Source organism: Hyla sarda, chromosome 5 (assembly GCF_029499605.1).
Source record: "Hyla sarda isolate aHylSar1 chromosome 5, aHylSar1.hap1, whole genome shotgun sequence".
Lineage (NCBI taxonomy): Eukaryota > Metazoa > Chordata > Amphibia > Anura > Hylidae > Hyla > Hyla sarda.
The window spans coordinates 357,897,991-357,910,621 of record NC_079193.1 but is presented as its reverse complement, the minus strand read 5'-3'; the positions used below and the strand labels follow the sequence as shown (position 1 = coordinate 357,910,621).

General features: G+C 42.7%; 1 protein-coding gene across 2 annotated transcripts in view; it reads right to left on the bottom strand.

Annotated features, from left to right (window-relative positions):
* The window catches only part of ATAD2 (ATPase family AAA domain containing 2), a 77,645-nt gene that overhangs the window by 11,477 nt on the left and 53,537 nt on the right, over nt 1-12,631 (bottom strand). For both annotated transcript variants that reach the window (XR_008844358.1, XM_056522707.1), the window contains exons 19-26: nt 12,252-12,437; nt 10,425-10,560; nt 10,142-10,338; nt 9,814-9,973; nt 9,262-9,384; nt 7,026-7,166; nt 5,054-5,380; nt 2,393-2,526 (exon numbers count right to left, since the gene is read on the bottom strand). Coding sequence is in view for 1 of the 2 variants with exons in the window: in XM_056522707.1 (XP_056378682.1) it covers nt 2,393-2,526; nt 5,054-5,380; nt 7,026-7,166; nt 9,262-9,384; nt 9,814-9,973; nt 10,142-10,338; nt 10,425-10,560; nt 12,252-12,437 (1,404 nt within the window). In the remaining variant the exon portion in view is untranslated. The remainder of the gene's footprint in view (nt 1-2,392; nt 2,527-5,053; nt 5,381-7,025; nt 7,167-9,261; nt 9,385-9,813; nt 9,974-10,141; nt 10,339-10,424; nt 10,561-12,251; nt 12,438-12,631) is intronic.

Sequence of the window (12,631 nt, the reverse complement as noted above, 5' to 3'; positions counted from 1 at the left end):
CTGTCCCCCCCCCCCCCCCCCCAATAAAAATAAAAAACTTATTGTACGGCAGTGTTTCCAAAACAGAGCCTCCAGCTGTTGCAAAACAACAACTCACAGCATTTCCGGACAGCCACTGACTGTCCAGGCATGCTGGGAGTTTAGCAACAGCTGGAGGCACCCTGTTTGGGAATCCCTGGCGTAGAATACCCCTATGTCCACCCCTGTGCAATCCCTAATTTAGTCCTCAAATGCACATGGCGCTCTCTCACTTCAGAGCCCTGTCGTATTTCAAGGAAACAGTTTAGTGCCACATATGGGGTATCTCCGTACTCGGGAGAAATTGCACTACTAATTTTGGGGGCTTTTTTTTCCTTTTACCCCTTAAGAAAAAGAAAAGTTTGGGTCTACACCAGCCTGTTAGTGTAAAAAAAAAAAAGATTTTTTTTTTACACTAACATGCTGGTGTTGTCCTTTACTTTTTATTTTCACGGGAGGTAAAAGGAAAAAAAGACCCCCAAAATTTGTAACGCAATTTCTCCTGAGTACGGAAATACCCCATATGTGGGCGTAAAATGCTCTGCGGACGCACAACAAGGCTCAGGAGTGAGCGCACCATGTACATTTGAGGCCTAAATCGGTGATTTGCACAGGGGTGGCTGATTTTACAGCGGTTCTGACATAAACCCAAAAAAATTAATACCCACATGTGACCCCATTTTGGAAACTACACCCCTCACGGAACGTAACAAAGGGTATAGTGAGCCCTAACACCCCACAGGTGTTTGACAAATTTTCATTAAAGTTGGATGGGAAAATGAAAAATATAAAATAAAATTTCTCACTAAAATGCTGGTGTCACTCTAAATTTTTCATTTTTACAAGGGAAAAAAATAAAAAGCCCCCCGAAATTTGTAACCCCATTTCTTCTGAGTAAGAACATTCCCCATATGTGGATGTAAAGTGCTCTATGGGTGCACTACAATGCTCAGAAGAGAAGGAGCGCCATTGGGATTTTGAAGTGAAAATTTGTCCGGAATTGAAGGCCACTTGTGTTTACAAAGCCCCCATGGTACCAGAACCACTGTTCTGGCACCACGGGGGGCTTTGTAAATACATATGGCCCCTGACTACCATTCCAAACGAATTCTCTTTCCAAAAGCTCAATGGTGCTCCTCCTCTGAGCATTGTAGTTCGCCCGTAGTGCACTTCAAGTCAACTTATGGGGTACCACCATACTCAGAAGAGATGGGGTTACAAATTTTGGGGGGTATTTTCTGCTATTAACCCTTGCAAAAATGTGAAATTTGGGGGGAAACACATTTTAGTGAAAAAAAATTTTTTTTTTACATATGCAAAAGTCGCGAAACACCTGTGGGGTATTAAGGCTCACTTTATTCCTTGTTATGTTCCCCAAGGGGTCTGGTTTCCAAAATGGTATGCCATGTGTTTTTTTTTGCTGTTCTGGCACCATAGGGGCTTCCTAAATGCGACATGCCCCACCAAAAAAACATTTCCGAAAAACGTACTCTCCAAATTCCCCTTGTCGCTCCTTCGCTTCTGAGCCCTCTACTGCGCCCGCCGAACAATTTACATAGACATATGAGGTATGTCCTTACTTGAGAGAAACTGGGCTACAAATATAAGAATACATTTTCTCGTTTTACCACTTGTAAAAATTCAAAAATTGGGTTTACAAGAACATGCGAGTGTAAAAAATGAAGATTGTGAATTTTCTCCTTCACTTTGCTGCTATTCCTGTGAAACACCAAAAGGGTTAACACACTTACTGATTATCATTTTGAATATTTTGGGGGGTGTAGTTTTTATAATGGGGTCATTTGTGGGGTATTTCTAATATGAAGACCCTTCAAATCCACTTCAAACCTGAACTGGTCCCTGAAAAAAAGAGAGGTTCAAAATTGTGAAAAATTGGAAAATTGCTGCTGAACTTTGAAGCCCTCTGGTGTCTTCCAAAAGTAAAAACACATCAATTTTATGATGCAAACATAAAGTAGACATATTGGAAATGTAAATAAAAAAAAAAAAAATTATTTGGAATATCCATTTTCCTTACAAGCAGAAAGCTTCAAAGTTAGAAAAATGCCAAATTTTCAAATTTTTCATCAAATTTTGGGACTTTTCACCAAGAAAGGATGCAAGTTACCACAAAATTTTACCACCATGTTAAAGTAGAATAGGTCACGAAAAAACAATCTCGGAATCAGAATGATAACTAAAAGCATTCCAGAGTTATTAATGTTTAAAGTGACAGTGGTCAGATATGCAAAAAACGCTCTGGTCCTAAGGTGTAAAATGGCCTGGTCCTTAAGGGGTTAAACAGCATTTTTATCTCTCACATAAGGAAAAAATAAAAATACAGAAGATAAAAAAAAACAACCAAACATCGTACCTTAAGGTGTTCATGATTGACCCGAAAGGTTTGTGGTGGCTCAGAAAGTATATCCATCATTTTATCCACCCTAATGAGCTGCTGCTGATCCACATGCATTTGTCTGCCACGGGTCATCCTCAAAACACATACATCTATTAAAGAAAAAGAAGAATGTTACTTATTCCATATAAGGATCTTTAAAACTAGCATTATGCATGTATTAGAACTGACCTAAAGGCTTATATTCAGTGACAATGGAGAGCAAACTGAAAATTTACACCTAATATTCTGGCGACCAAAAACTAAACTGGATGGCCCAGATTTATCAAACTGGGTGCGAGAGAAAAACAAAAACAAAAAAAATGTATAGATTTTCCCACACAACCAATCACAGCTCAGCTAACAAGCTCTGGTAAAGTGAAAGCTGAGCTGTGATTGGTTGCTGTTGGGAAAAAAATAAAAATACATTTCTCACAGTTTGATAAATCTTGGCCGATGCCTTTTTGAAATAGGAATTAGGAAGAGACACATAGGGGGAGATTTATCAAAACCTGTGCAGAGGAAGAGTGGTGCAGTTGCCCATAGCAACCATTCAGATTGCTTCTTTCATTTTCCACAGGCCTCTTTAGAGGCCTGTGGAAAATGAAAGAAGCAATCTGATTGGTTGCTATGGGCAACTGCACCACTCTTCCTCTGCACAGGTTTTGATAAATCTCCCCCATAGTATGGGTCCATAGATTTCTATGAATGTCTTATGTTTACAACTAAGCTCTTTAATTAGGATCCTTCATATAAGATAAAGGCCAGAATTTCTGGCAGACTAGAAGGACGCATGGTTCTTATGTGCTGACACATTGTGTTTAGGGTGCGTTCACACTACGGAATCTCCGCTGGCTGAATTCTGCTTCGGTGCTAGGGCTGCGGGGAACTGAGCCGTCACCATTGACTGCTATGCAGTGCTCGTGGACTTCCGCGCCAAGAATGAACATGTTCTCTCTTTGTGCTGAACAATTTCAGCAGCGGAATTGTCCACAGTGTGAACGGGTCTCGCGGAGACCGATTCACACTAATGTTAAGTTCACACTGCGGAGTTACGCCAAACATTCCGTAGTGTGAACGCACCCTTAGACTGATTGTGTCTAAAAGAGGCACAAGCAGGGTTTATATGAGCCTTTTTGTTTACACATTTCTGCTGATTTTGAGTTGCAATCCAGATTTCCGTAATACACATGATATGAAAGGGTTTTATGAACTGCGCCTTTTTGTGAAAAGGCACAAAAAAAGGCGCAAAGCCACTGAAAAGTCTCTAAACTTCACCAACCCAGACTTAGGGTGGGTTCACACTATGTTTTCTCCCATACGGGAGCGCATACGGCAGGGGGGAGCTAAAACCTCGCGCTCCCGTATGTCACCGTATGCGCTTTTACAACCGGACCTAAAACCGTGGTTGACCACAGTTTTAGGTCCGGTTGTAAAAGCGCATACGGCGCAAAAATGAGCCCACCGGACCGAACGTTTCACTCCGGCCGGCTCATTGAAATGAATGACATATGGGAGCGCATACGGTGACATACGGGAGCGCGAGGTTTTAGCTCCCCCCTGCCGTATGCGCTCCCGTATGGGAGAAAACGTAGTGTGAACCCACCCTTAGCTTAGCTTTTTTGGTGTATGTGAAGAGTAAAATTTCAGAAAATGTGACCTGCACAAAATGTATGAAATGCTCTGAGACCATTTAGTAAATTTGGTGCTCCTACACATTATCAGCACACAAAAAAAAGGGTGTAGAAAAATGCTTCACTTACACCTACAATGATAAATGCTTCACTTACACCTACAATGATAAATGCTTCACTTACACCTACAATGATAAATGCTTCACTTACACCTACAATGATAAATGCTTCACTTACACCTACAATGATAAATGCTTCACATACACCTACAATGATAAATGCCAGCCTGTGTGTTTCTATGTAGTCCTTAGCCATGTTAAAACACTTAGGCCCAGATTAACTAAAACACACTGTATAGTCTAGTTTTCACTGTCTTAGACTAAGATTTATTAGACAGCATGGTAGACTAGACAGTCTAAGAATGCACCAGACTATCAATATTTAAAGGGGGTATTCCGGCCAAAAAGACATTGTATCCCCTTATCCAAAGGGTAGGTGATAAGAGGTCTGATCACGGGGGGGCCGCCACTGGGACCCCCACGATCTTCGTGCAGCACCCAACATTCAATGCAAGGCTGCTTCTCCAGTGTTGGAAACCTGTGTTTCCGGGACTGGAGGAGTGATACCACACCCCCTCTATTCATGTCTATGGGAGGAGGCGTGACAGGGGCCTTACATCAATTGATAGCGGCAGAGGTCACATGACCAAATTCTTTGTAGCACAACAAGGATCACACAGTCACAGCCAAGGTATCTGAATGGGGTTGCAGTTTGCTAAGATAGTCACAGGAGATTAAACAGATTGATTTCTTGCAGTTGTATCACTTCAGATGCCTTAACCACAACACAGTGAAATCACTGCAGTGCAACAAAAATTGCCATTTAGCCTCAGCTTCATGCCAAGTAAGAACAGTGTCAAGAGAGATAATAGACTACTTACCTATGCGTATTTTAGTCTGACAGAAAAACTAAAAATCAAACAAAAAATGTAAAACAAGAGCCTTACCATCTGTCTCCTTGTGGTCACCATTTACTGCTGGTGAAGGATTTTCCATAGGTTCCTCAAGATCTAAGCATTTAGATGCATTCTTGGTGGGAGAGGCCTTTTCAGTTTCTTTTGTCACATCTTCAGCTTCTAAATGACCGTTCTGATCCTCCATTGAGGACTCATCTACAAGTTCAAGTTCAGTCTGATCCAAACTGGACTCTTGGAGCTCATGGTCAGCATCACTTCCAGGGTCTTCATTTTTATCATTTCTTAGAACCTTCTTCTTTTTGGAAATACTACAACACCCGGAACTCCATCGACTTTTCCGCTTCTGCCTTTTCTTACCTTTGAAAAAAAAAAAAAAAAAGGCAAAGTTTACAAACCAAATATGGATTGCATAATGGATCAAAGCAGCTTTTGGCCAATGTGTACACGCAGTGGTCTCTAAACTGTGACCCTCTAGATTTTGTCAAAACTACAAAACCCAGAATGCCTTGACAACCTTTTATGTGGTAGCCCATGGTGAAAGCTGAAAGTTGTAGTTTTGCAACATCCGGAGGGCCACAGTTTGGAGACCACTGATTGATTCAGAAAACTGGGGCAAGGAGAGGAAGTCAATTTACAATCCCAATAATCCAACAGGATTTGCAAAAACAACAATTGTTACCAACTAATTAATTCTATAAAAAGATGCTCAAGTCATTAGAAAAGCAAAATCAAACAATGGGGCACACAAAAGGCAGACTGTCTGTTTTCTATAGTTAATCTGTCAGCTTCTCTGTGTAGACTGGGACAGGATCAGCAGAGTGGTGGATTTGATGACAACCCTAACATAGCACTGAAGGGCTAGATAAGGCAGGCTAGTAAAAAATACTTAGAGAGGGCTGTACCTCACTACTTTCTAGAGAACTGCATTACCATGTGAATTTTATAGTTTGTGGTTCCTAATTGGTTAATAAAACTTGAAAACTTATTGAAGACAAAGCACTTAAAGGGGTACTCTGGCCGTAAGACCTCTTATCCCCTATCCAAAGGGATAGGATGTCTGACCATGGGGATCCTGCTGCTAGGAACCCCCGCAATCTTTCATTCGGCACCCACCTTTTTGAGCTGCATGCCGCGCTGCCAGCTCACAAACTGCCGGGTGCCAACCATTGGGCCGGGTATCGTAATGTCACGACTCCGCCCCCATGTGGTCACAGGGGGGCGGAGTCGTGACATTACGATACTCCGGCAGAGGTGGGTGCCAAATGCAATATTGGGTTGGGTGGGGGGCCCCAGACGAAGCGAATAGCGAAAACGCGTTCGGGGTAGGTGAGATGTTCCTCCATAGGGTGCATGACTGGTACTGTTGATTATATATGCTTTGCTTTCATTTTCAGTCTCCCCTATTCTATTAATCATTCTGATTACATCATCTGATATACTATTACCTCCATCCATTTACATTTTTACTAACTGTCTTTAGTTAGCTATTTCATTGCATGTTGGAGGATACTATTGTATATACAGATAGAATTATAATTGTCTATTTATTTGTATTTATTCCTAAGTTGAATATTTTGAACAGTCTCACTCTGCTTTTCAGTGTGTGTTTTTCTGACCACCATATCTTGCCTCTCGTGATTTTAATGTGTATGTACTTTTAACCTACTGTGAAATAAAGATTATAATTTTTTGCTAAAATTCACCTAGATTGCCTCCTTTTCTGTGAAGGTAGAATGAGGTTTAACACCTATAAGTTGGTAACAACCCACGATACCCATTAGCAAGATCTTTTGTACCTATATACTCCCCTAATTTTGTGTAGTCTCCTTATGCACTATTGTTTATTATTTCTTGTTAAAACTGCTTCTTTTACATACTACAGGATTACAGAGTGAAATGTAGTTAATTGTTATCAGGGAGCTTGTATTTCATGCTGCCTGTAGTTTGAGCAGCATGAATAAGCTTACAGGTTACTTATAAAGGCAAGATATTTTAAACAAACCTGCACTAGGAGTACTTGCTGCGATAGGTACAGAAGACTGTTTATCGAGAGTTGCGGATTCATTTTTCTTTCCATCCTGAACAGCAGCATTTTTAGGTAAAACATGGTAATAAGATGGAGCATATTTCGAAGATGAAAAGCCTAAAAAATTAAATAATTGTAGCAAGTATGAATGCATTTATAAAAGTTATCTGAATTATAACATTTCCCACTACACTTAAAGGGGTTTCCTTTTCCTTCCTGTTCTGGCGGCTTCTCTCACTTGGTTACAGACCACTGATGGCAGGAGCTTAAAGGGGTACTACGCCCCTAGACATCTTATCCCCTATCCAAAGGATAGGGGATAAGATGTCAGATCAAGATGTCAGTACAACACAGAGTTAGTTCGCTCTGTGCGTAATGACGGGCGATACAGGGGACAGAGCAGCGTGATGGCTTCGCCCCTTGTGACATCATGGCCTGTCCCCTTAATGCAAGTCTATGGCAGGGGGCGTGACGATCGCCACGCCCCCCCCCTCCCATAGACTTCTTAATAGCTGCGGGCCGTGACGTCGAGGGGCGGAGCCATGACTTAACGATGCTCCGGCCCCTGTATCGCCCGTCATTACGTGCAGAGCGAACTCTCTCTGTGCTGTAATGATAGCGCAGTGCCGCAGTGGCAATCCCGGGGCTCCCCAGCAGCGGGACCGCGGCGATCTGACATCTTATCCCCTATCCTTTGGATAGGGGATAAGATGTCTAGGGGCGTAGTACCCCTTTAACTCCAGGTCCAGTACAAGCTGAGGACAGGAGTTCTGACATGATACTGTGGGGGATAGGAGGTGACTGGGGAATAGCAAAGACGAGTGGGACAAGGAGAGGAAACCAATTCAGACATGCATCTGTGTGTGCAGAGAGATGGTGACCTGAACTGCACATTTAATTTAAAATGTACAGCCCCCCCAAAAACAGGAAGAGAGCAGGAAAGAGCAGAGCAATGAGCTCAAACAGCCAGGTGGGAAATCCCCTTTAACCACCCTAAGGACTCCGGGTTCTAATATCTTCCTCCCGTTCTAAAAATCATAATGCTTTCAATTTTTCACCTACAGACCCATGAGACTTGTTTTTGTGCCACCAATATTACTTTGGAATAACAATTATTTCAACACAAAATCTACAGGGGAAAAAATAAATAAAAAACAATTGCAATTTTGTAACTTTTAGGGGCTTTGGCTTCTATGCAGTGCACTTTTCGGTAAAAATGACCCATTATCTTTACTTATTTTTTTGTACGAAAATTAGCATGTTTAAAATTGTCCTCTTCTGACCACCATAATCTTTTTTGCTTTACAGCAGAGATCTAAATGGGTTAAATAGGTGGCCGGGGCAACTATTACCTGCAGCCCCAGCAACTGAAACCAGCTGGGGGCTGCCCGGTATACATGTCATGGGTCGTTAAGGTGTTAAAACACTTGACAGAAATTTTACTTAAGTTTACAATAGTACAGTGACCCCCCCCCCCCCGATGGCCCCGACATACGATAATTTCAACATGCGATGGCCTCTCAGAGGCCATCACATGTTGAAGGCAGCATCAACATATGATGCTTTTGTATGTCGGGGCCATCGCATAAACGGCTATCCGGCAGCACATACTGCTTCAGCAGCCACCGGATAGCCGTTTACGGTGCCCAGTGTGGTCCGCTGACGATCACTTACCTGTCCTCGGGGCTCCGGAATGTCCTCTTCGGGATCCCCTGCATCGTCGGCGCTCTCCATAGTCGTCATCACGTCGCTGCGCACGCCGTCCCGTCATCCAATAGGAGCGGCGTGTGTAGCGATGTGATGGCGGCGAGCGAGGATGCCGGGGAAGCAGAGGCCTTGCCGGAGCGTCGGGGGACGCAGCGACAGCGATGGAAGGCGACATCCAGGGCAGCGGTGACTGTCCGGAGCGGCGGGGACACGCGAGTATAACCTCCAATACAAGTGGTCTTCAACCTGCGGACCTCCAGATGTTGCAAAACTACAACTCCCAGCATGCCCGGACAGCCGTTGGCTGTCCGGGCATGCTGGGTGTTGTAGTTTTGCAACATCTGGAGGTCCGCAGGTTGAAGACCACTGTCCTATACTTTACATTGCACAGATTCCTCAACATACGATGGTTTCAACAAACGATGGTCCATTTGGAACGGATTACCATCATATGTTGAGGGACCCCTGTATTTTTACACCTGCCAAAAAAACAAATTGCACATACCTCTCTTTTTGCGAGACTCCTGAATTTCTTCACAAAGCTTTTCAAATTCTTCATCTAACTCTTGTTTTATTATTGCGTATGTGACATCTCTTAGAGTGCACGCCCGATGGCGGATTAAGCGGTCTGAAAATAAATAGATAAATTAGAGGTCAACATTATTCTATACATACATACTACGGAAGTGTTTGACACTAAGGTAGGGCAAAACATTGTGTACATTGGGAGGGGTATAGAGGTATTCCCATCTCTAGAATTTATCCCATAGATAAATGGATTGGTCAGGGTCCAACTCCTGGGACCTCCACTGATTCAGGAGAAAATTGTCCTAAGGAACGAAGCGCACCTTTGGCCAACGCTCTTTCATTCTGTGGGTTCCGAACATTCAAGCACCCCATTCATGAGGAAGGGGGTGGAATGGAGAAGCGGAATTGTTTTAATGTTAGGTCCCCATCAATCAAGCTTGTGCTTTCCTATGGATCGGTGATAACATTTTGAGATGGAAATACCCCTTTAGTTTTTAGTTATCCCTCCAAAAAAATCTTAAAAACTTACCCCCAGGGTCCTTGTCTGGATTGTACTCTAGCGCATTACTGCATATAAGATCAATATCTTTTAAATATTCCTTTACTGTTTGATACTTATGCAGATCTATTTTGCTGATAACCGTTGAAAGGTCCATTGGTTGCGCAATCACTGTAACATAATCAGGAACCTGCAAAATAATAATAAAAATTTAAAGATACAAAGATTGCCATGTAAAAGGCAACACTCCTAAACCTTGGGAACATAGCATAGAACTACACTATTTAGCAATGTTACACCTTAGCAAATAGTCACTGTATACAGTACCTCTACATGCATATCTATTTAAGGCAAATACCTCTTCCAGGTCCACTGGCTTTGTAAAAGCTCTGAAGCGTTTATCAATAGCGAGCCTATGGGTCACATCTCTAAGGAAGAGACGCAGCTCACGGAAAGTGTCTTCTTCTTGCTCCTCCAATCTTTTCAACTCCTCAGCAGTCAGCTGTCTTGGTTCAGGAGGAGGAGCCACAGGTAGGACCTCAAGTGCCTGCAAAACTAAACAGAGAAAACATTCATAGGTGTCCATGTACAAATGACCAATTATAAATCTCACATACAGTTAAGCTGCAAATATTACTAACCAGCCCTTTTCTTTGAAGATGGAGGCTTGGCAGCCTGATTCAAGATAAGGTCCTCAAAGAAAGCTCTACGTTGTTCCTTGTTGGGTAGAGGAACATGAAAAACTTCACCATACTCATCCAGGAAAAGTTCTTGCAGCTTTGAGACAAAACAGAGAGGAGATAAATCTAAAAATCAGAAGTAAGGTGCAGAACCAAAGAACGTGAACAAGGTACAAAGAGGTTTTAACCCATAAATATGGAAGGTTACTAGAGTTGAGCCAACAGTAAATTGGCTCGTAGCGAACCTCTCAGCTCAGCTGTTGATTACTTTAGTCTGCATAAATTAGTTCAGCTTTCCAATGGCTTCAGTTGCCTGGAAAAGGTGGATACAGACCTAGGAGGCCTAAGACGGTCATCCAGGATTTTTCCAGGCAACCAGTAAGTAAATTCTTTTTTAGGACAATATTTCTCTGTGTCTGCACCAACTTCATCGGTCAGCGCCTAGAAGCTTAAATTTTGTCTCTCTTTGAGCAAGGAATGATAAGAGAAGCATGGCGAGCCATTCCGATGACTATGCCCAAGTCTAGACCACTGTCAAAATCCCATACCCCAGCAAAATGAACAATCAGGTCATTACGGAAAATGGGGCAGGGCCCGAAACCATTGCTAAAAAAATAAAAAAAAATAAAAAATAAGGGCTTGGTAAGCACATGGCTGCAGACCGAACTTATGTAGGCAAAATGTTACAGTGCGAAGGTTAAGTGACGCAAACACGCGGACAAAGGACCTAACAGTTTGACAGATTGTAAAGAATTGTGGGAGATGCACTGTACCTGAAGATACTGCCATATCGGGTCAATGCACAGGGTGACTGAAGCAAGCTCCGAATCGGCCTCCGGTCTCAAAAATCTATTTAATATATGGTCTCCAGAGACCAGAGTGTTAAGACACACCGCAGCCAGCTAGCAGACAGGGATCACAGCAGCCAGGTGAGGGGGAGCGGAGCTGGGGGGAAAATATCTATATCTGAGGGGAGCTGGGTGGCCGGATGAGGGAGGGAAAGGCCACCGGACTGACCACTACAGGTATGGTGCTGGGGCCACGAGGGGTCTTGCCTAGAGCAGCTACCAGCATTGGTGGCCGAGGAGCTGGGCACAGTGTATAAGACCCCCTAGAAGGTGGTGGAGGAGGGGAGGGGGGAATGTACTACATATTCACCTGCAGACCTCATTTTCCTATACTTACCCTGAAGGCTTCAGCCAGCTAAAAACTGTGCTGCATCACGCCAAGCTGCCATAGCAAGGCTGGCAGGGGCAAGTGGGGGACCTGGGGTACTCCGCCAAGTGCTGGCTGTTGGCGAGAAGGGGTTAATGGTCCATACACTATGCACCTTTCCCCTTCATTGCATAGCTAGAAAATAATAAAACAGAAAAGACCAGGTCTGGAGAGAACTCCAGACCTGTGTCTGCCTCCTACTGACACTAAGCTAAAACAGATCAGCTCTGTGCCTGTGGGCGGGTATATCCTGCTGGGAGGAGTAGACTTTTTTGCCTAGTGGCAGCAGCATAATACCCATGGTCCCTGTGTTCCCCAATAAGGCGACTGAGAAATGAGCACACATACAGAAAAATAAAGTTATAGGGGTCAGAAGAGGACAATTTTAAGCACATAAAAAAAAAAAAAAAAACATTTTTAATAGTAAGGATCGACAGTTTATATATATATATATATATATATATATATATATATATATATATATATATATATATATATATATATATATATATATATATATATATATATGTGTGTGTGTCATTTTTTACCAACAGGGTCTTATAGACTTAATACCTCAGAGGGCAGATCTGCATAATTGACGTCACAGGTTGCAAGCAGAAGAATTGGAGAAAATGATGGTATGTTCTTGAGTAAAGTGATGAATGTAGCCTTCAGAGTGTAGCCCACTGTCTCCCACCACAGATTAATGTGTGGAATATAAAGGATGCTCGGAGCAGTTCTTTTTGCCTCACGGAAAAGCTGTATAGGATTAATTAAGAATTAGAGCATGTTAAACATTCAGTGAATTAGTGCAAACAAGACAAGTTGTTTAGGTATAAAATTTGTAGTATTAAGTTTGGGCAATCAAACCTATCATGCAAGGAAATTAAAAAGCGGTATTCCAGCCCCTAAAAATGTATCCCCTATGGCACAGGATAGGGGATATGTGATAG